The following is a 23,442-nucleotide window of genomic DNA, read 5'->3' as shown; positions in this document are numbered from 1 at the left end:
AATGATCAAATCAATACTGGTATTTTGGGGGAATTTCACCTTTATAGATAGTAAATCTGGGGACAAAGCGCAGAGGAATGGCAGCAAACATCCAGACTGGCCTGGGATTAAACCAGGGACTCACTGTTTAAAGTTATTTGCAGCCATATGCTGTACGTCCTAACTGCCTAGCTGTCTGGACACCATGTAAAGCAAAAATAAATAGATTAAAATGACAGTACGGTTTACTTAAACATCACATAAATGGGAAAAACATACATATTTTGAGCTGCATTCCATTTAGGTGATCATGAATACTGGTTCATCTCATAGTAACTAGGACAGCCTATCTATCTATCTATCTATCTATCTATCTATCTATCTATCTATCTATCTATCTATCTATCTATCTATCTATCTATCTATCTATCTATCTATCTATCTATCTATCTATCTATCTATCTATCTATCTATCTATCTATCTATCTATCTATCTATCTATCTGGCTAGCTGTCTGTCTGTTTGTCTCTCCATCTTCATCATCAAAACACCAAATGAAGGAATCTATTTTGGAAAAATTTCATCCCTCTAGTAGAGTTCCACATACTTGAGGAATCAATGCCAAGACAGCCAACACCTCAATAAGACACTTTATGCTGTCCTTTCTTTAATTTGTCACCTGTTTGTTTCTATCTTATATTTAATGTAGTGTTATTGTTTTTTTGTTTTTTTTTTAATTAAATTATGTGAATGATATGCGTTACTTCTACTGATTTGGTCTCTCGTCTGAAGTCAGCGGCAGCAATTGACAGATGCACAAAATAACTGTCATTTGATCACAGTGATTCCAGTACAGATGTGTGGTTACTTGCTAAGTATTTTCTGAGTGCTGGATAAAACATGTAAGCGCTCTTCATCCAGCACTCTCCCTGGATTGCTAAAGCCTGTGGCCATTAAAATGCACCAGTCACCTACCCAACAGACAGACAGACTGTGTGAAAGTGTGAAATCCAACCACAGATCATTACTTCAGTGGCAGCAAAGGATATTTATTAAGACGTGTTGCTGATCTCTGTGTGCTGTGACTGCAAGCTTTCAGGGCTGGTGTACTCATGTTAATCTACAGATCATCTGGCTTAACACAGAGGACTCTTTCTAAGTGTCTGAGCTGTAACTAATTCGCATGAAAAGAAAAATAAGTCACATGAAGTCCAGCTGCAGAATTCATTAGTAAGGCAAGCTGCAAACACACACTAATGTGCGCATAAACATGAGCCGTCAGCAGCACTATATTCCAGAGTAAGGCTATGCTTGGCAGATTTGTGTGGCACATAGCAAACAAGGCCACTCAGCTGTACCAAATGAAGAGAAGACAAAGGAAGGAGTCTCAAAGCTCAGTCTTAAACTGAACATGATCAACATGCTCTTTAATAATGAATGCTTGACTAGAGGAATCTCAAAGTCGCTGCTCCTGGGATAATGAGGCAAGCCCCGACGAGTGTATTTAATGGGACGAAAATTTCTCACAGTGTGCAGTGTGTATCTGTGATGGCGATGTGTGCTTTGACACTTCAGCAGCAAGTACAATCTGAGTGCAGTCAGGATGGAGAAGAAGGGAATGAGTCCATGAGGTAGAACAACACTGATTGAAAAATATCTTCAATTTGCCAAGTACGAAAAGGTAATGTAGTAAATCTAACATATGGAAATGGTTGGAAGCACAGCCTATCTTGAAATACAGGTGGGCGTAATAATTTATTTACATAACCCATAGCACGCGGGAAGTGTTCTTTTAGATGATTGAGAAACTCCAATCTGCCGCCACAATGTTGACAGTAAAATTACCTGAAATGAGGCCCATGTGGAAGCTTTCACACTTAGAATTAAACCCCACTAATAACAAAGAACCCCCCCCCCCAAAAAAAAAAAAAAAAAAAATTCTTAACAAATGATTTCCAACAACATATTGAACAGAAACATACATATGTTGGTGCAAACACACTGATGTCAATGTATGGTGGAGAGATGAAACGCTGACTTCTGCTCAGCACCCAAGCAGAGTTGAGCTATGAAATACTGTATGTTGCTGGGCAACAGCAGCAGCAGCTGACTGTTGGAGTACAGCCAGTACCACCACGGAAAACTGCAATTTGCATTGGAGGTTCTCATAGATACTGTGCTGGAAATGCTCAAAGAGTAGACGCATCAAATTTTCAGATCAAATTTAGCCACCTTTGCAGGAGAGTTTAGACTGTCGCTGTACGATTCTGTGCCAAAACACATTCTCCTAAGCAGAGTTCCTGCCTTGCAAGCCTGAAAAAATGAACCGTATAGCAGGTTTATGTTGCTAATGAGCAACCCTGCATTCAGTCAGGAAGCGCTAGAGGGCTTCACCTGATTGGACTAACTAGACAGTGTGCATTTATAAGAGGTCCATTTAACACACGCAGACCCAGGTGCAACGCTTTAGAAAATAACGCCACGAGAGTCTTCTTTTTATATCCACATCCTCCTCACGTCCACCTGCTACTGTATGACCTGCTTTGTATGATCCTTGGAGTGTTACTCACTGATGCTAATGTTTAGATAATGCATAAGCAGCAGACTACGCTGTCAAAGCTAACTATTGCTGCATCATGACTGTTAATAAATTATTAAGGTCAGTAAACACTGATGAGCCACAATATTAAAGCCGCTGTCATCTGAAGTGAACAACATTGATTATCTTGTTAGAATGCAATGCACTGCTGGGAAACTCGTGGCTACTTTGATACGTATCCTGCACCTTAACGTTGTTCCACCCTGGCAGTCGAACACACCGATGGCAGCAGCCTCACACAGAAGAATAATGCATCCCACAACACTTCAAAAGCTGCACTCGAACACCTTAAGGAACCCGACCCAAGGTGTTCATCCGGCCTCCAAACTCCCCAGTTTCTGACTCAATTGAGGATCCGTGGGAAGCCTTGGAACAAACTCAATCCATGGAAGCATCACCCTGCAACCCACAGGACCCAAAGGATCTGCTACCAACATCTGGGTGCACCACAGGACACCCCCAGAGGTCCGATGAGTCATAGCTGTTTTTGTGTCCTGAGGGGACCTACACAATCTTGTTTTGTTTTAATGTTGTGGCTAATGGGTTAATGCCAGCAGGCCTGTTGAGCTCTACACCAATGCCAAACTTTAGTAAAACAGTTCACAGGTGAACTGGAGGCCTCATGTCTGAAATCCCTGACAAATGAGCTGAACTCGCCCCGTGATGCTCGCGGCCCAGCGGTGGCAAACAAACTGCACAGACCAGCAGTTACTGTGTCTCTTTAGATATGCTCTGTCAGGTTAAAACACGTAACAGAGAAAGAGAACCGCTGAGAAACCTGCTGTGGTTTAAGTTGGAGCTATGTACACAGGGATAAAAATAACTTGGAGTAGCTTGTAGTGTCAGCGCTCGGTAGTCGCACGCAGCACACACAAAAGCTGCAGGAAATATCAGTTTCAGCATCAAAATCACCACTGTCTGATACCTTCCTTTCATCACCTGATAAATGCACGGTTCAGTTTCTTCCATCTATTTTTTTCACTTCTCAGCCTTTTGGGGATTGTAAAAAAAAAAAAAAAAAAAAAAACTAAACAAAAACAGAACATAGTTTTTCAAAGTAGAATACAAGAATAGGACAGCAGATAAAAGTGACAAAAGGAGTATCCATATATCTGTCAGGTAACAATGAAGCTTTTTTAGCATAAATAAGAGCATGAGACAAATCTGAGGAGGGCAAATGAGGATTTGGAGGATTGATGAACTCTTTTCACTGGTCAAGAGAGATGAAGCTATTTAAACAAGGTTTCAAGATTACATATCCTGAGGCAATGTGAGCAGCTACGATAAAACAAACACTGCGAGTATCTGAAAGTGCTAAATCCTAAGTATTACATGATCACGTTACAAAAGCAAAAAAACTGAGTCAGAATTCTTGGCTGTGTTGCATTTGTAGAGATAAACCTTCTGCTTGACATATTGTTGAATCCCTGGATGTCAGTGAAGCGTTGCCAAGAAATAACCACAACAGTTTAGTCTTGATTATAGATTCCTGCTTAAACATGAAACATCTAAGAACAATGTAATTTTTCTTTCTGTTATTGTGGATGTTACGATCAAACAGTGCAGGGTTTAGATGCACTGTTTGGATAGACTGGTGTAGTATTCTTACAGTACAGACCAATGAAATGTGTCAGCAGTGTGATGAAGTATGTTAAAAAAAAAAAAAAACTATGAAGAAACTGCTTGGATTTCACTCCCTTGTTATTTCACACAAATGAAGTGTTCCACTAAAAATGAGTCGTTAAAAAAAAGCCTGTTACAGTGTTCAGGTACAACCCAGCTGATTCATTTGTGAGGGTTCAGACCTGTCCATATAATTATTAAGTAAGGCTCATTCAGTTGTAACATCTTACACATGCAGTACATTTGCTGTGCCTGCAGTCATTGTCACATCTCGCAGTGCAAATTACTCCGTGTTTCTACAACTCTCCAGCCTAAAGGACAAAGTTGTTAATGCTGACTGAGCTGCTCGGCCATCGTGATAATATCCTGGACGTGGATGTACATCCAGGACTCAGCGCTGCTCACAACGAGCAGAGCTCAGTGAGTTATGGCAACTGTGAGCCCTTCATCACCCCGCATTGATCCGTCCACTGATTCAGCTTTTGGGATTCCTTATAGACCTCTTGTAATCAAATTAAATCATGACTCACTCCTGGTAACATATACCCCATTAAATGTCAATTCCATGCCCTCTTCCTCTTCTTCTGGCCCTGTCAGAGCCCATGAAATCCTGCTGCATCACTGCCCCAGCTTCTCCCAGCAGCTCGGCACATTCAGCTGTTTTCTCCCTCCTCTCTCTTCTCTGCTGGAGCCAAGATACAGTCAAATCGTGACAGACCAGATTAAAACATTCATGCATTGGTACAATTAAAATTGCATATTGCACGTCTCCACTTGCACAGCTGCTGCTTCTCTGCTCCTTGATTCGTGGGGGCTGTGCAGCAAAGATTGTTTATCAACATCAAAGCTTCAGCAGTTGCCCACTACCATCACCAGGAGCACAACTTGACGGCCGCATATGCACCACATAATAATAACAAAAAATAATAAGGCCACGTTCTGCCAGGGCACAAGAAGCTGAGCACTTGAGATGTTATGTAATACAGCCATAACCAAACGGAAAATGTAGGCTAACTTACATTTCACCACCCGATCGGCGGCGTTTAAGACGATGTCAGCGTTAGACATCTTCATGAGCAGTTGCCGTCTTCGAGGCTGAAGCGGGTTTTTTTTTTTCCTCTCCTCCTCCTCCTCCTGTTAGGATCCTGCTCTCAGTGCTTCTTGTCGAAATGCGACTGATGCTGTGGCATCACTTGGATGATGCGCCCCCTCCGTGCGTCGCTGCTGCGCCGGGTAGAACTGCTGCTGCTCCCCAGGCAGGATGGATGCCGAGCTGCTGCTGGATGCTGTAGGAGCCGCTTCTGCTGTGCTAAGCTCCGACTGTGGGGGAGGATGCGCGGAGAGAGAGAGAGAGAGAGAACGAGGGAGAGGGAGGGAGAGAGGGAGGGAGACAGAGGTGGGAGGGGGGGTTGTGCACTATCCCGACATGGCGGTGAAGGGAACTCCCACGCAAATGTTTCACGGGACTGCCTGATGCTGCCATCAGATGGAGGCTGAGACGGGGTTGCCCCCACGCACGCACGGTGCGCCATGTTTCCGTATTCCCGGAATTTGGTTACGCCCGATGATGAGAGCGCGTGGACCTGAATTTAAACACGTTTAACATTCATTTTATTTTTTAGATTATTACACAAACATGCTTGGATTAGTTATCACTATTTCAAATCTAGAATACGTTTTCATTTTTTATAATTTTGTAATGATGATTCCATTCAGTTGTGCAGGGCTCGATAAATAGCTAAACGTGAGGTCCTTACAATATTATATGCAATTCAAATTCAGTTGACTAAAATAAATATTACGTTTAAGACCCTACAAGTCAAACTTACTTGAATAAATCCAATAATAGATGTTTTAAGACATGACAATATTATTTTAAAACATATATTTTAAATTGACTAAAAGAAATACCCTACAATATTATACATACACACACAAAAAAGATTAAATTAGCATTTTTTCTGGACCCCACACTATTATTTACATTTAAAATTTGCCTGAGTAAAATTCATATTAAGGTTACAACCCTACATTATTCTATACAATTTAAATTTACCAAACAAAATTAAATATTATAGTTTGGACCCTACAATATTATATAAAATTCAACCTTTTCTGAATAAATGAAATATTGTGGCTAATATCCTACAATATTATATGAATTCAAATTTACTCGACTAAATCATATATTATGGTCAAGATCCTACAATGTTATACAGAATTCAGTTTTACTTGACTAAGTTCAATATTAAGGTTGTCATACAATTTCATAGGTTCAAATTTATGTGACTAAATTAAATATTGCAGTCAAGACCCTACAATCTTATATCCAACTCAAACTTACCTGAATACATCAAATAATATTTTTTTAAGACATGACAATATTATTTTAAAAAATATATTTTAAACTGACTAAAAGAAGTACTGTAGTTAAGACCCTACAATATTATACATACACAAAAAAGACTAAATTACCATTTTTTTGGACCCTAGATTATTATATAAAATTTTAATTTGTTTTGTATGAACATAAATATTAAGGTTAAGATCCTGCAATATTATATAGAATTCGAATTTACCCAACAAAATCAAATATTACGACTAAGACCCTACAATGTCATATAAAATTTTAATTTTACCGATTGACTTAAATATTGTGGCAAAGACCCTAAAATATTTTCTAAAATCAAAACTGACTTGTATAAATATAAGCATTAAGGTTAAGAGCCAACATTATTAAATAGAATTTAAATTTACTCAACAAATGAAATATTATTGTTAAGACCCTACAATATTATACACACACACACACACACACACACACACACACACACACACACACACACACACACACACACACACACACACACACACACACACAAAGACTAAGTTAGCAATTTTTTGCACCCCACAATATTATTTACATTTTAAATTTGCCTGAATAAAATTCATATTAAGGTAAAGACCCTACATTATTCTACACAATTTAATTTGACCCAACAAAATTAAATATTATAGTTTGGACCCTACAATATTATATACAATGTTAAAAATGTACTTGTCTAAACATAAATATTAAGGTTAAGATCCTGCAATATTAGATAGAATTCAAATTTACCCAATAAAATCAAACATTAAGACTAAAACCCTACAATGTCATATAAAATCTAAATTTTTACCAATGTAATTAAATATTGCGGTTAAGACCCTCCAATATTATATAGAATTAAAACTGACTTGCCTAAATATAAGCATTAAGGTTAAGAGCCACCTACAATATTATATAGAATTTAAATTTACTCATCTATATTAAATATTATGGTTAAGACCCCACAATATTCCATAAAATACAATTTTACTTCACTAAATTTAATATTAGGGATAATACCATACAATATTATATAAAATGCAGTTTTACTTGATTAAGTTCAATGTTAAGGTTAAGCCATACACTTTCATATTAAGCTCAAATTTGTATAACTACATTAAATATTACATTTATGACCCTACAATATACAAAATTCAAATTTACCAGACGAATGTCAGTAATAAGGTCGAGAAATTAAAAAAAATTTTAAATAAAAATTTACTTGACCAAATAAAAAATATAGTTAAGATCCTACAATATTATATAGAATTCAGATTTACCAACAAATATTACAGTTGAGACCCTACAATATTATTTAACATCAAACTTACTTGACTAAATTCAATATTTAACATTAATAACATACAGTTCTATGCAATATGTACATCTATCTGACTTTTTAAAAAAAAATTTAATACCCTGCAGTATTATGAAAAAAAAGTTTTATTAAACTAACTTGAATATTAAGGTTAGGACCCTACAATCTGCAATATTCAAACTTACCTCACTACATCAATTATTACAGCTAAGACCCTACCTGTATTTATTTATTTATTTCAATTTGTCCTAATAAATCAAATAATACATTTAAGACCTTACACTATTATAAAAAAATCACACTTACCTAAAATAAAGTTACAGTTAAGAATATACAATATTTACCTCAGTAAATTAAATATTGTTGTTGAACAATACAATAAAAAATAGGTATATGATTGATTTTTTAAAAAAGAAAAAATGAAATGCTCTTTTTTACATACAATGTTTTATTTTGATGAACAATGTAACCGGTCACACGACCAGAGTTTAGTTTAGGGCTCACCTGTGGGATTATTGGTCAAACGGATACGGCTACAGAGGAAAAACAACGGTCAGAAGATAAACAGTTTGAGAGGACAACACGGTAATTTGTGATTTTTAACTTTTAATTGTTTCATATTTTTGTATAATATTTGTCGAACTGTCTTTCTGTGTACAGTTTGAGGCATTTGCTGTTGCGAGCTAACATGCTTGGACCCGTCTATCAACTGAAACGAGATTGAGCGACCTAGCGGTTGACTCCGTCTAATTACAGAGACTTTGTTGAAAAACTTTAAAAATTACGGAACAGTGTGTATTTGAAACCTCTGCTGCACGTCCTTTATTATTTATTTATTTATTAGTTTTCATGTCGTCTGCTGACAAAAGAGGGGAATTTAATGTTTAAAAGACATCTTTATGACGCCAAATTTGATGAGAAATTGAGTCCAAATTGGTGTAGAATATTGCCATAAAGAAAATAAATATTATAACAGGTATGACTTTAAAGATTCTAAAAACGAGTCAATTATGGAAATTTGTGTTTGTTTTTTCCAGAAAAAAAAACACAATTTTAATAAATCCCTGTAAACATGCCCGTAGAGCAGTTGCAGTTGCATTTCCCGCAAACCGCCAATAGAGGCAGGATGCTTTTAGGGCTTGCTCTTCTCAATTTAACAGAAATATAACATCACTGTTATTTTGTTGTTTGAGATGTTCATCAATAACAATACAACCTGTTCACACTGCTAAACAGAAATTAATTTTAAAGACCTAAAAGCACCACACCTGAATTTTTTGAGCATGGAGCCAATATCTCCTGTAAGACTGAATGACAAAATGTATCATTTTAAATTTCTTTTTAGTTTCTTTTGCACAAGAGGATTGTGCGTGCAAAATGACATTTGTTATTGTAAAGTTTATACAGTGTACAATAGTGACTAAATATTTAAATGATTTGATGCAAAATTAGAAGGAAAAAAAAGGAAGCAAACCTGAGATTTGAGACTTCTGTGCCCTGTCCTGCAGGTAATTATTGTGTTGGTGCTCTTTCCATCAGATACTTTTTAGTTTACAAAGCTTCTTTAAACTCTTAGAAGACAGGCACTTCATTGCCATTTCTTTCATAAAATGTCACTCTCTTGCCATTTCTTTCACCACCTTACTTCCTAATCCATTTTATGATCATCGAGTGAAAGATTTCACCGCTTTTCTACCTCCTTTTTACAAATGGGTCACAATTATTCCTTCAGTTGACTTCACTGAGTCTGTGGTATAATTGTGCATTTGCATTTGCATCACTGTTATCAGCAACATGACAGCTGATCTGAAATACAAGAATGATGTCTCAGTGCTTGTGATGCTCTGTAGCTTTTTAGCTTCGTTGTTGCTCCTGGCAGTAAATGCATTGATCACAATACTGCTCTTGCTAGGGGCTGTGGAGAACTTTATTAGACAGTGTTTCAGCAGTGCTGTCCTATTACTTGTCCTGCTATTCTTAGTCCTCGGCGGAGTTATGTGATGATCACCGTTGGTTTGTCTGTTTTTCTGTCTGTTAACGGCATTGCTCAAAAATGGACTGATTAGGTTTTGGCAGTGATGCAGCTTATAGACTGGATCCATGGATTTGCCAAAGATTTCTGTGTCATTGCGAGATAGCTGCACGGCGCCACTGTAACTATGACAACAAGTGAACACTACGTCAGCTGCCTGCTGACGATCACATGATTGCGATCCGACTAAAAATTGACTGTTGGAGACTTATTGGGATTTGTCTGTCCAAAATTATACAGGGGACAATTGATTAAATTCTGGGGGTGTTTCCGAGTCCCATCGATTCCTGCTGCCCACAATATATTTAGATCATGTGTTTCGGTATCTGTACATAACGTACACATGCATAGCACACACCTGTGCTCAGTGCAAGGTCATTTTGTTTGTGGGTACATCTATATTAAATTTTAAATGACCACATTCTGTGTTGCCGTGATTTCTGCCACAATGACTGAGCAGCCTTGGCGGAGTACTGCACTCTGAGTGCTTTTCTTGTTTTGTTAATGTCATCTATTGTGTTAGATTCAAGGGGTCTGACCTAGCTGAGCGGGTGTTTAAACATACATGTGACTCTAGGGAATTTGCTATGTGTTAACAGGTGGGATGTCCTATGAGGAGCAGCCCGTTTCTAACACACACCGACCAACACACACAGGGAACATGACAGGTCAACAAAGAGGATGCATTATGGTCATTTTTCTAACCAGTGCATTCAACATGTGACATAGTGTTTACACCCGGTTGCACTTCAGACTAACAAAAGTTAGGATAAACTCACTATGTGCTGTTTACATACTGTAGGCTTATAAATCTACAGAGTTTATCATATATGTGCTATTTTAGAAATACACACCAAACAGAAGCAAACACATCTCATGTGTTGAGAACAAATCTACTGTGAAACAAGACTAATGATGCAAACCAGAGGTAGATACCTTGGGTTATCAGCATAATTTGATTAATATTTGGGGGCTTTGAGTTTTGGGAGACTGTGGAACAAAGACTCGCATTAAAATGCTGTGCAAAAATGACAAAAAAAATGGTTAAAATAACTCAGATTCCTTTTAGTGTCCTAATGCTTTGTTTTAGATGTTCTGATTTAGGATAGATTGCTGTATACATAAAAAGAAGAAAGAAATATATCTTGAAGATATTCACACTAGAAAGATGTATATTTTTGAAAGATGGATATTTTGACGGGCTTTATGTGAACCAACATTAGCTCACTTGTTAAATCTTTACAGCAGCAAACCAGAAATGGAAATCACACATGATGGGATGTCTGCGGATTTCTAATATTTTGAAAAGGATGGGTGTTGATATCCATCTCTGGTTGGGGCAAAGTCTGTCCATTGGTTGGGTGCTGTCATATGAACAGTGAGGCCCTTTTTAAAAGGATGTCACATTAAGCAAATAATTTTTTTAATTACCTAAAATGTGCACAATTCCTAAACATTATTGATTTCTTAATTGACATTCATTCCTGATGCAATTTTTCTTACAGTGTGAAAACCCGCCACTAGATGGAGCTCTGACCTTGATTTTAGCCGCTGCAGCAGCAACAGCTGGTCTGTTGCTACATGTGGGGCAGTGTTTGCTACTTTACATTATGAGACATGATAATTTGAGAAGGCAGTGACACCACTCATTTAGTTGTACGAGCTAAACAGTTGTTGATGTAATTTTGTCGTGCTTTTTTGTCCTCATACTGTCAGTCAAGAAAACACAGCCACTTCCTTCCTGGCAGATGAGGTTGAGCATGTGATTAGCGGCAGGATGAGTAATAAATCTCAAGAAATGGAACCAGTGTTACTCATCAGGCACGAGCCTCTGCGGCTGTGAGGCTCGCATAAGGTGTGACTGACTTAGGCCTGCTCACTGGCACAGGAAAACACACCACAAAATCCATAACACTTCAGAGACTCAGTTGATAGCGGCGGGTCCAATACCTGTCCTACGTGCACGCGGGTTGTCCTTGAAGTTGCCAATATTGTTGGGATAGATAAAATGGAGAGAGGAGATGGAAGTCAAGCGAAACTATGGTGGAGTTTCTGCCAGTGCTCCTGTTCTCTGTTCAGGAATGAGACCAATGTAAACACTACCATATTTCATTATGTATTATACACACACAAAAAAACAAACTACCAATTATAAAAGCATTGCAGTGCCTTAAAATGGCATATTCTTGGAAGTGTCGACAAGCATGGGCACACAGAATAAGTAAGAAAACCAAATTTTCGATGAGATTTACTTGAGAAAAAAACGTGGTTCTCAAGTGCAGAGTATTTCCTTAGTGGCAATGACCTGTTGGCAGCCGCATTTGTTGACCACTCCTTTAAATATTGTTTTTGCTGGCATGCTGCTCTGGCACAACGGCAGGAGAAAATGGCACTATGAAAGGACCTACTCCAACATTATATACTGTCGCTTATCCAGCTGTAAGTTCCCACATAATTTGCTCAGAGTTATTTACTTGCAGTCACGTCACCAGCGCTAGTCGCTCATTAAATCACAAGCCATGTTGCCTGTGGTTCAATTACATCCCAAGAAAAATGTCTCCCTTCATAAATGCTATCAATTCAAAGCTATATTAACACATGAATGTAATGGGGGGGGGTTTTCACGATACTCTAACAGTGCAAGTTGATTAATAATGGGCCTTTCCTAAAAAAATATTTACATGAAACCAGTGGTCATGCATGTGCAATGCCTTGCAAACTGATCTTTAATTAACTTGAACTTTCTCACTGTCAGATTAGCTAATATTAGTATTTCTAAAGCTGTTGTACATTCATAAATACACAAGGAATTTAGTAAGATACATTTAGTGTGCAAATGATGATTTTGTTAACGAAATGGTTGGGCTTTTGGGGGAAATATTTGCTTTTCTTGCCAATAATTATATGAGAATACTGACGCCACTGTCATATTTGTGTATTAACTATGGAGCTAGAACCTGGAGGCATTTAGCTTTAGCTTAGCATGAGGATCAGAAGCAAAAACAAGGGGCAGAAGAAATATTCTTACCTCCACCTCCAAGGCTCATTAATTAAAACAAATAACTTGAAACAAAAATGTGCAAACAGCATGTGGTTTTACATGGATTTCGATGCTAGAACATTTTCTCTCCAGTCGCATTGACTTCCTAGAGTCTACAATAGAAGCCCCAGGCCTGCTGAAGCTAGTGCAGAGATAAAGAACAGGGTGGAACTGATTTTTGAAAGCAGATAAAGTAAGATTTTGCTAAATAAGCGAGCACAGTAGGTTGAATTTATGGAGAAAAATAGTCATTCTTCTCCAAAATTTTATTCAGTGGCTTTTTTTTAAAAAAATCGTTGCTTGCTTGTGTTAAAGGCTGTGAAAGAAAAGAGCTGCTGGAACACTCCAACAACTGGTTAGTTCTGGTGACAGATGATCTGTGGTATTTTGCGAGAAGTGACATCAGCAGACACCAAAGACCAGCCAACATAAGAATTCAGTGCTTTGTTTGCAATGGGTGTCATGCTTCGCACGTTTTTGGGCTTGGGGTTGAATTGCTTTAACTGCCATTATATTACTAATGGAGACACACTGATGGCATTTACTGATGTGCATAAAGGTTAGAGGTTAAGGAATCGATGTCTGTGTTTTCGCAGTCAACCAATTAGAGAAAAAAGAAAATTTGCAAAGAATAACCTGGGAGAGACTTTCAACGGGAAGCCAGCCCCTCAGAAATAAGTGGGATGTTGTGTGTTACAGCGATTATGTGGTGAGTTTACCACATTCCTCAGTATTGGAGAAGGCTGATGTTCGTGTCTCGCCCTGCTCCCTTCATCTCTTACGTACCACTTTATGGGCCATCTTCAGGGGCTTTCCTACGGTGCTGGTCATGTGTGCAGCTGGAGATGGAGGCCATGCAACGCTAATCCTCCTCCCCAGCTCAGGAAAGTACCCTGCCTCCCTGTGCAGAACGAAAACAACAAAGAGCTGAGTGTGGCTGCAGCCTCCGGGGTTCAGTGCACCCACCAGAACATGTCCAAGAGTCACAGCTTGCTGCTCCCTCCTACCCATCTATCCATGCATGACTCTCCTCCTCTTCCGTGCTTTCTCTCTTTGACCCTCTTTTCAACCTATGAAAGGCACGTATGATTGCAGACTGCCGTGTAATATTCCTGCTCTTCCAGAACACAGACAGAGGACTTTAGAAGGTTAAAAGGGAGGACACATACAATTCCCCCCAAAAAAGAGTCCAAAAAATGTAATTTCCTTCCACATGAATGTGCAATTACAGAGACATAGCCTAAAACCCTGAATGAAAATGTACAGAAACTATAGAAAAGAAAGCGAAACTTTATTTGACGTACATAAAATTAGTTTAAAAATACATAAAGTAAGCATAAGAACAAGTAACAAAAAGCACATGCATCTTTCAAATTAAATCTCTTGAATCTCTAGAAAGCTGCATATAAACATAATCTCAATATTTTCATGTTTGGAACTTAGCAGTGAAACATTTGTCTAATTTTTATTCAACCTTTTTACTTGGGAAAAATAACAAACGTGATAAAGGCAGACCATGACTTTTGGTAGCTTTATCAAAAAGGGAACGGCTCTCACTGACAACACATTTTGCTTTTCTGGTCTTGTTGCCACTAATGTCCTGTACTGTTGTTGTTGCTGCTTAATGTCCACTTTGCTCATCTTTAAGGCCACACTCCAGCCCACAGCTGACCACAGCTACAGGTCACCTTCAAATGTTCTAATCGCTGAAAAGCTCATCACTAATGGCAATTAACCAACCACCATGTCCTGTCCAAGGGACGTGCATTTCTACAAAAATAGACAGAGTTGTGACAGACAACTATTTTTCTATATTTAATGACTAAAACAATTTACTCTGAATACACCTAAAAATAAAATGGTGATGTTCGATATTTTTGCATTCTGAAATTTCAAGATTTTTTCGCCTTTATGTATAGTTTTGTCACCACATCATCAGAAAAAGGATGCCTGTGGCACTGACGTGTGTCATCAGTGGGGTTTTGTGAGCACTACACTAGAGGATTATATGCGTTGTTTTTGTGCCATTGTATCCTTAAAGTTAAATTTTAAATGAACTGCCGTGATTTAAATCCAAACAAACTCTTCTCACATTTATTTCATGAGGCAGGTGCGTGGGAGAGGAGCGAGTGTATCGTATGGATAATTTTAAATGAAGAAAAGTGGAATGTGTTCATGTAGCTGCTAAGGGTTTTCCCTTCCAAACATTTTTGAATCATTCAACTGCTCTGGAATGCTTGTTTTTGGAGCTAACTTGTGCCAATTACTTCCTGGCTGTGATGATGTCAGCACAGTTGGGTGGTGATTTTAGGGAACATATTATATGTTTAACAGCCACAACAGAGAAGTCTGACTTAGTGGGATTAGGCCTTCAAAATAATAGTTTTCTTTGCTGAAGTGGAGAAACTGCTATTGTCAAAGTACTTCAACGACCTGCATATTTTACTCAACACATCCTCAGGAGGATTTTATTTGGATTTGAAACAATAACTGTTTAACTAAGGCCTCACATCTTCTCATGAGACACCCACTCTTTATATAGACTGACAAAAGTTTGGAAGTTATTATTGCTTGGTACCAAAAATAGGAACTAATTTTCTTTCAGTTTATAATACAATTCATTGTGTTTCAGTATTTCACTGAGAAGGTAAAGTACTGTTCAAAATCAATTTATCTTGTATATAACTGAATACTAATTCCAGCAATTTTGCTATAAAACCATCCATTTTGGTTTTTATAGACCTATGTGAAATATTTCAACTTAATTTATCCGGCTAAAAAGAAAACTAAAGTTTCTACTTCAGTGCCGCCTAATCTCGAGAAAAGAACTGCTGACTAAAAACGAGACATACCGGGTTCTATCAACCTGCCAGGTATATTGTAAGGCCATTTCTAAGTTATTTTAAAACGTTTTACACGGAAAAAATATGTAGAATAACTTGTCTGACTGGACACGTTCACTGAGAGTGCGTTTGGAACACAAATTTAGTGCGTAATTACGCATTCGGCGGCTTTTTGACTTCGGTATTTACGAAGTGAGTGTCATGTTTATGAGAGCCTGAGCGTATTTGTTTGCAGGAAGGTTGGTTGGCTACGGGCAGAGTTAGTTGAACACCCCCTCCCCTCTCTCCCTTTCCCCTCGCTCTCACTCTCTCTCTCTTCAGCTGCCGCGATATTTTCCAGCTCTGGAGCCTCAACCGCACAGCTCGATCGATTCGCATTGATTGTCCCTGACGAGCTGCTCCACTTTCTAGCCAATGTCAGCCAGTCTGCGATCGGGAAGGAGAGAAATGAAGGAAAATCTCTGCCGCCCTGGCGGTGTCATTTCCACACACTTGGGTTGGCCGCCTGCCAGCAGACAGGGCAGTCGAAAGAGGCGGAGTGGATTCTGGGGCTGAGCGACCAGGATGAGGCTGGTTTCTGTCAGCCTTGCGTGGCTGTGTATAACCTCTGTTGTCCAAATAAATTGATGGGTAAGCTGAGTTCATCCACGTTTACCCTCCATCACCCTGCATCTCTCTAAGCAAACATGCACAGGCTCAACCTCTATAAAGCTGAAAAAAACATCACACCTCTCCATTCAGCTTAAATAATCCTTATCAGAAAAAAAGTAGAAATAATGTAATGTATGAATGGCACATACTGTCACGCCAGCATCATATAGTACCAACATGTGAGCTGCAGCATTAAAGAAAGTCAGAGCCAGGACTCATTCAGGTAGAGTACACACATCCTCTGTCAGCTCCCAGTTTTTTTTTTTTTTTTTTTTTTGAAACAACAGCTCTCTCTCCAGCTGTCTTGAAATCAGGCTGATCCGCGCTCTCACTTTGTTATTGCCTCAGCTGAAGCGCGCATCCCGCAGAAAAGTCCAGTTCGGTTTTTCCGCGAAGCTCCAAAAATCTATGAAATGTGTTTGCATGTTCCTCTCTGCAAGCGGGGATGTAGAGGTGGGATTGCGAGGACCGAGAAAGCTCGGGGAACCCACGCGTTCAGCCTCTGAGAAAGTACGCTTTTCCAAAATAACTGACGGCGAATATTTTTTTTTTCTTTTCACATTTGTCATTAACAGACAGGCACTCTGTAGGATTGTGTTGTCGGAGAAGAAGCTTTTTTCCCCCCCCTGCCCTTTTCTTTTTTTTGTCACCATTCTGCACGGCAGGCTGAGAGACGGACCGCTCGGACTGTGGGAGCCCTCCCCTCTGCTCGGATCTGCTTTGGTAGGTGCGAATAAAATGGGCCCGTGTTTGCAAATATGCAGATACATGGACGGGGAGGGAGGAGGGGTTGGATGGGGGGGGGATCATACTTTGTTGAAGTCTGCTCAAAGTTGGGATGTCATCTTCTTATAGGATGAAGTTATCGCGGGGGTGAACCGGGTGCCTCTGTGGATCCTGAAATGTGTGACTGCAGACCATATGCTGGTACCGCAGATAGGCTTCTTGTGCTCATAGATTATCCAGTCTAGACAAACAAGAAGACATTTTTCTTCTATTGAATCTTACATTTTAAAAGAAATCGCCTTTGAGTGGGTAGCTATTGTTTTGGATGAATGAGCTGCTCAGAATAAAAAAAATCTTTATTGGATAAGTCGCCGCCAGCGCCGACACGCATCGGCACCACTGGACCAAAAGTCGGATGTTTTATTGTGAATCAGCTGTTAACGCTGCGCACTGAACTTCCACTGAATGGAGACAATCATCAACGCGCATTAGAGTCGGATCATGCTTCCATTTATTGACAGTGTTTCCTGTAAAATTCAAACTTTCATTTAGCTAAAACAACAGTAAATGAATATCTGTTTTCCCCCAAAGAGAGGTGCCGAATTCAGTGTTTTTAAAAATCATATCTTATCATGCTTATCTGTTTTGGTGGGTTTTTTCTTGTCCTCATCAGAAAGTTCCCAGGTAGCTTTTGTCGCTGCTACCCAATAGATTCACAGTCATCCCCCCTCCCGCAATCCTCCACCGGTAACGCAGCTCCAAGTGCTCCATATGTTTGCGAATAATTTGGAGTCACAGTACGCGCGGCGTGGCAGTTTTTCTCCTCGAACTTTTTTTTTTTGTGCCTCTTTTCTGTGCGCATAGCCTAATTAGGGAGACTAAGACGCAGCAGGTTATGGACAATGGATGAAGCCTTGAGTCTAATTATTGCCACCAGGCTTTTCTAACTTCCTCTGCGTGTGTGTGTGTGCGTGTGTGTTTGTGTGTCCGTGTGCGCGCGTCAGTCGATAGGAGGTGGGAGGAATAGAGAATGTGAAGCTCACCGTAGACAAGTCGAGTCCACAGACAGCGCGTCTGAAAGAGGGGAGAGAGGAAAGGGGGGAGGAGGAGGAGGCTGCATTTGCATCGTGCATCGCCTGAGCTGATGCATTAAGTATTCTCGCGTCTCTAGAGGTGTAGTCAGCTGCTCCGGAGTTTGTGACGGACCAAATGATTCATAACCATGCGGGAAATCAGACAGTATTTTTTCCCCACCTCCGTTAGAAAAAAGGAAAAAGGGAAAAAAAAAAAAAAGCTGACTGCGATAACCGGGCACCTGCGCATGGAGTGACGTCAGTGACAGAAACTTATTCAGGAGTTACTTCACACATACACACATGCACCTGACACATGCAAAACGACACCTTTTGGCACATTTCATGCCACTTTGAAGGAGAAATCAAACTCGATCTGTGATTTTAGTTTAATATATCTAAAGATCAGACATGTGAGGATCACAATAGTGTGTGTGAAATGTTGAAATAGCCCCAAAATCCCAGATTTAACGTATTTTTTTTTAATGATTCTGATGTTTTTGCTTTGAAAACAAATACAGTAATATAATCACAAAACACACACTGGCCCCTAAATGCTTCCCTCCATCACCTATTGATCCACCTAGTCAATGACCGAACCAACCCACCCAACCATTCATCCATCAGTCAGCTGTCACTATATAGTGCGCTGACACTCATTTGTACATCTGTTTGTGGCGTCCTAACACAACAGCTGGTATAAAAACTACAAGGAAAAAAAATCTGTTTTATAAATGCCTTAACAAGCCAGTTAGGTTTCAAGCTGTAACAAGCTGAGAGCAGCATGCGAATGTTAAATGAGCTGCTTATGTTCATACGAGTGTCACGCCGCTGACAACATTCACCAGTAGCTCTGTGGTTGTTAGGAAGTACTCATCCTTTTTTTTAGTGCTCTGAATGTCAACTCCATCAAAGTACTACTTCATTGAGCAGTGATTTTAGCTTGAACGTTTTCATAGATGCTCCAAACAATTTGAAAAACCTCTTCTCAGTTTGTATACACTAGATTTTGCTGATCATTTATATACTGAACCTGTGACATTTCTGTGAGCTTTTGGATGTTCTTTTGCAGCATGTTGAAACACTGTTATGACCGGCTTGAGCATAACAATATATTGTATTGACTGTATTTGTGCTGTATGGCCTAAAAGAAATGGTTTGTCATTTTTGGACATGGGCCTATTTGGTTTCTTGCCAAAAGATATAAGAAAACTGACATCCCTCACTGTGTATAAACTAGCAAATTTTTCACTTTATTGATGGATTTCTTCACCAGCTAGTCACAACCAAGAAATAGTAATGCCACATAACACACTGTAAAACAGCAATTTGTTGTTTTTACACTTTTGCAAATTAAAGAAATGAAATTCAGTTTCTTTATTATCGTAGAATGTGTTTTTAGGTGGCTTTGTTACCTTTACACAGAGCTAGGCTATTAGTTTTCAGTCTGTATACTAAACTAACCATCGCCTGCTTGTAGCTTTATGTCTTGAATGCACACATGAGAGTTGTATTTTGAGTTTCCATCTAATTCTTTGCCAGAAAAGAACAAAAACTTATGCCACAAAATGTTTAATCTGACACTCTAACCTAGGTCACTGATGCAGAGCTGCAAGTTTCATGCAAATTATCAGATATAGCAAACCTTACACAGGCCAGAAGGGGAAGAAGCAAAACAGCAAAAACAGAATTTCTGTGCTCGGTATTCTGTAGCAAAATATCAGGATAAAACACTACTTTTCATACTTACATTACACTGTGAAAAAAATGTGCTCTTTTCAATTTTGTGTTTACATCTGTCTGCATATGATTTGTGTATGTACACTGACGGACACAGAAACAACGCTAGCTGTTGCTTATTCAAAATTAACCTTCACACACAAATTAATACTCATATCAACTAATGTGACTTTCAACACAATATGGAATTAAGTACAAACCAGCAGATCAGATTGCAGATCAGCTGCTGTTGACAAAGTTACTGAGCTGACATCACTCAGCTGATTCAACAAAACTGGCTCCAATTACTGTCAAGATTTCCACTCAGTGTCTTTACTGAATGAACAGCAACATTTATTATGACATTAAGAGTGTCATCTTATACCCCATCAGTCTACTCCATGCTTTGTCAGCTATACTACATAATTTATTGGTCATTAACGTGGAAGTAATTTTACTACGGTTATTCAAATATTTACTTTTCGTACAGTGCAAGAAAAGCTTAAAAAGCAGATTTAGTTCACCTGTAATGATGAACAGGCATCAAAGAAACAGTTCAAAAGTCATTTTAATACACAGCAACAGCTGTCTGCCTGCAGTTTGAATTTACTTAAACAACAAGGCCACCAATTATTTTTGCGGTGGCTTTGATTGCAGGTTCTTTGGCTACATCAGTGCTCTACGACCTCCAGCTGAGCTCACTGCTCAATCTGAAAAAGGCGTCACACACGTATTTGTTGGACCGTATTGATCATCTGGACCATTTATATCCAGACCTTTATCTCTGTCCGCGACTCCTGTGCAGCATTTTGTGTGCAGAGATTGACAAAAAAGCAAGAAAGGCTCAGGGAAACATCAAGGTCTGATGAGATTTACACCTATTTTCATGCTGGAGGTGCAAGCTGGATGTGCACACAGTGTGGCCCTTGCCAGCTTTAATAAGAGACTACTAATGACAGGGCTCTTGTCAGGCCAATGCACAGAAACTCATGGTGTACAGCTTTAATCTGACCTGCTGCATTAAGTCTATAACATCACAGGAAATTGAGTGAACATGGTTGAAGGATGAAACAACACCAATTATCTGGTTTTAGCTGCATGACATCAACGCTTTCAGGAGAAGATGCAGTTGTGATTGAGGAGCCAGTTCACATAAGGACATAAAGCTTTTCAGTAAATGATGTGGTGAAGGGATCTGAAGAGCTGTGATCCACAGAGTGAAGGAGGGTGATTAGCCAAATACTATGTGCCATGTTTAAGGTTTATGATGATGGAAAGAGTGTGACTGATGTACACACAGCAGATTAGAATGAATGCAAGGTTTAAATAGGTGCTCCTGCTTTCATTTCTTACACAGTGTATGATGTGCCACACTAGTTTTGACTGCAATTGAACAGAACCTGTAGACGTGAAATATAAATTTGGATACACACGTTTGTCATTCTAGACTAATTTCCTTAATGTCATATGACAGTTTAGAATTTTTTGTAAAGCAAACCAATTTTACTGATGTGTACAACTCCTAAATCATCCTTGACAACGCTGTCTGCATAACACTATATACTAATCAAGGAGGTAAAAATTCAAATTTACTGATTTAGATAAACCTTTTAAGTTGCAAACATCATTTTAATGGATTGTGTTATAATAATAAATGTAATGCTGTTGAAAATTGCATCAACTTAATGATGTTTGCCGTCTATATTCCAATTTCTGCGTTAGTTGATTTAAAACTAAAGTCAAGTTGAGGTGACTTAATGAAATTGGCTTGAATTTCCACCTTGAGTTCAGGATTTGAAGTCTCATCTCCTACCAACAACACATTTTTAACAATTAAAAATTTGCCAATTTAAAACACAGAAAAATAAAAAAATTACATGGAAGTACTCGTTGGAACATACTTTCATGTGCATTTGACTTTTTCAAACTTACGTTTATGCCACCAATTATTAAGTAATTGGTAATTAACAATACCTTTGATTGCCGAGAAAAGCTAATTTCCTTGACTTAATCTAGGTTGTTGACTGAATATAATTTCAGTAGAAGTTGTCATAGCTCAAAAATATTAATGCAGACTGTTGTGCTAGTTTTTGTTGTTGAGTCCAGACAATATTTTTTCGAGTGTAGGTATTCAGTTGGGTTTAGATCTGGTGACTACAAAAGGCGTAACCTATGACTGATGTAATTTTCATGATCAAACCATTCAGTGACCCCTTGTACTCCTGGAAGAGACCATCAGGATAGAAATGTTTCAGCATTTGATAAAGATGATCACACTGAACAGCTTTGCATTGATTTGCAGTGACCCTCCTCTCTAAATGGACAAGATGACCCAAACCATGTGAAGAAAATGCGCCCCACAGCAACAGAGAGCCTCCCCTCACTGCAGGGGTCGGGTTCAAGTTTTACCTTTAGTTTGTCACCCGTTTGTAGCATCTGTGTTATAAATATGAAAACAGTTCTTGTCCATTGTAAATACTTTAACTCTGCATTCATATGATTATTCTTCATACAAAATACAGAAAAATATGGAATTGTTGGGCCAACTCAAATAATTTAGTAACACCCAACCAAATAAAGTTTATCTGAATTAAGTTAACAAGTTATCTTAATGCAGCTGGTTTAAGTTTGATGTACTTAAATCTTTTAATGAAAACTTTGCATTGCTGCAACTTACGGTAATTTAAGGAAATCCAGCTTGAAGTTTCAAATTTGTCCAACTCATATTTGCTTTATCAAAATGTGAAATGTAAATTGTGATTTAGGTTAGAATTACACAGAGCTCAAAAAGCAATAAACCTTTTTTTTGCACTTTCATCAAAATTAGATTACCAGTTTAAAGGAGATAGATGGATAGATAGATAGATAGATAGATAGATAGATAGATAGATAGATAGATAGATAGATAGATAGATAGATAGATAGATAGATAGATAGATAGATAGATAGATAGATAGATAGATAGATAGATAGATAGATAGATTATTCATCCTTGCCTTCATCCAGCCTTGGAGGAATTTCAGAAGTTAAAGAAGTGTAGCTTCAAGCTGATAGACTCCAGAAAAGTTAGCTGCCATCACCAAATCAGAAAGATAAATGAGATTCATTCAAAACAGTGCTTTACTTCAACTATTGTTTAATTCACTCTTTACAGTGTACCATAACTTTATATCACTGAACAATAAAATTGTGCCTTTTAAAGTGCATTAAAACTAAAGCCTAATAACTCAGTGTCGTGCTTTTCAAACCCACTTTTATGCTACAGTACGAAAAAAAACCTTTATGTACCAAAATTCCCAGTCATTTACCATTAACATTTTGCAGAAGAAACACAGAGACTGAGTGTTGCTGCCTAACTGTAGGTGTAGTTTTGAGGTGGTAGGACTGACACAGAGGAAACCAGAAGTATCCATGTGTGTTTCATCCATGCCAACGAGATCATCGAGGAAACATTCATGAAAACATATGCCA

General features: G+C 38.6%; 2 protein-coding genes across 6 annotated transcripts in view; one reads left to right on the top strand and one right to left on the bottom strand.

The window, feature by feature from the left end:
• The window catches only part of ppp3ca (protein phosphatase 3, catalytic subunit, alpha isozyme), a 31,787-nt gene extending 26,210 nt beyond the window's left edge, over positions 1 to 5,577 (bottom strand). Inside the window, exon 1 of one of the 2 annotated variants that reach the window (XM_023268023.3) lies at positions 5,221 to 5,577. In XM_023268023.3, coding sequence (XP_023123791.1) covers positions 5,221 to 5,275 — 55 coding nt within the window. In that variant the 5' untranslated portion in view covers positions 5,276 to 5,577. The remainder of the gene's footprint in view (positions 1 to 5,220) is intronic. The other variant, XM_023268022.3, reaches the window with a different exon arrangement.
• Positions 5,578 to 8,453: 2,876 nt separating this feature from the next.
• The window catches only part of cxxc5a (CXXC finger protein 5a), a 29,872-nt gene continuing 14,883 nt past the window's right edge, over positions 8,454 to 23,442 (top strand). The window contains exons 1-2 of one of the 4 annotated variants that reach the window (XM_055017529.1): positions 16,877 to 17,176; positions 17,309 to 17,380. The gene's annotated coding sequence lies outside the window, so the exon portion shown is untranslated. Of the gene's footprint in view, positions 8,473 to 16,876; positions 17,177 to 17,308; positions 17,381 to 23,442 lie in introns of those variants that run through there. The other 3 variants (XM_035947133.2, XM_023268024.3, XM_023268025.3) reach the window with 3 other exon arrangements.

Source organism: Amphiprion ocellaris, chromosome 14, assembly GCF_022539595.1.
Source record: "Amphiprion ocellaris isolate individual 3 ecotype Okinawa chromosome 14, ASM2253959v1, whole genome shotgun sequence".
Classification (NCBI taxonomy): Eukaryota; Metazoa; Chordata; class Actinopteri; family Pomacentridae; genus Amphiprion; species Amphiprion ocellaris.
This window is presented reverse-complemented; position numbering and strand designations above follow the sequence as displayed.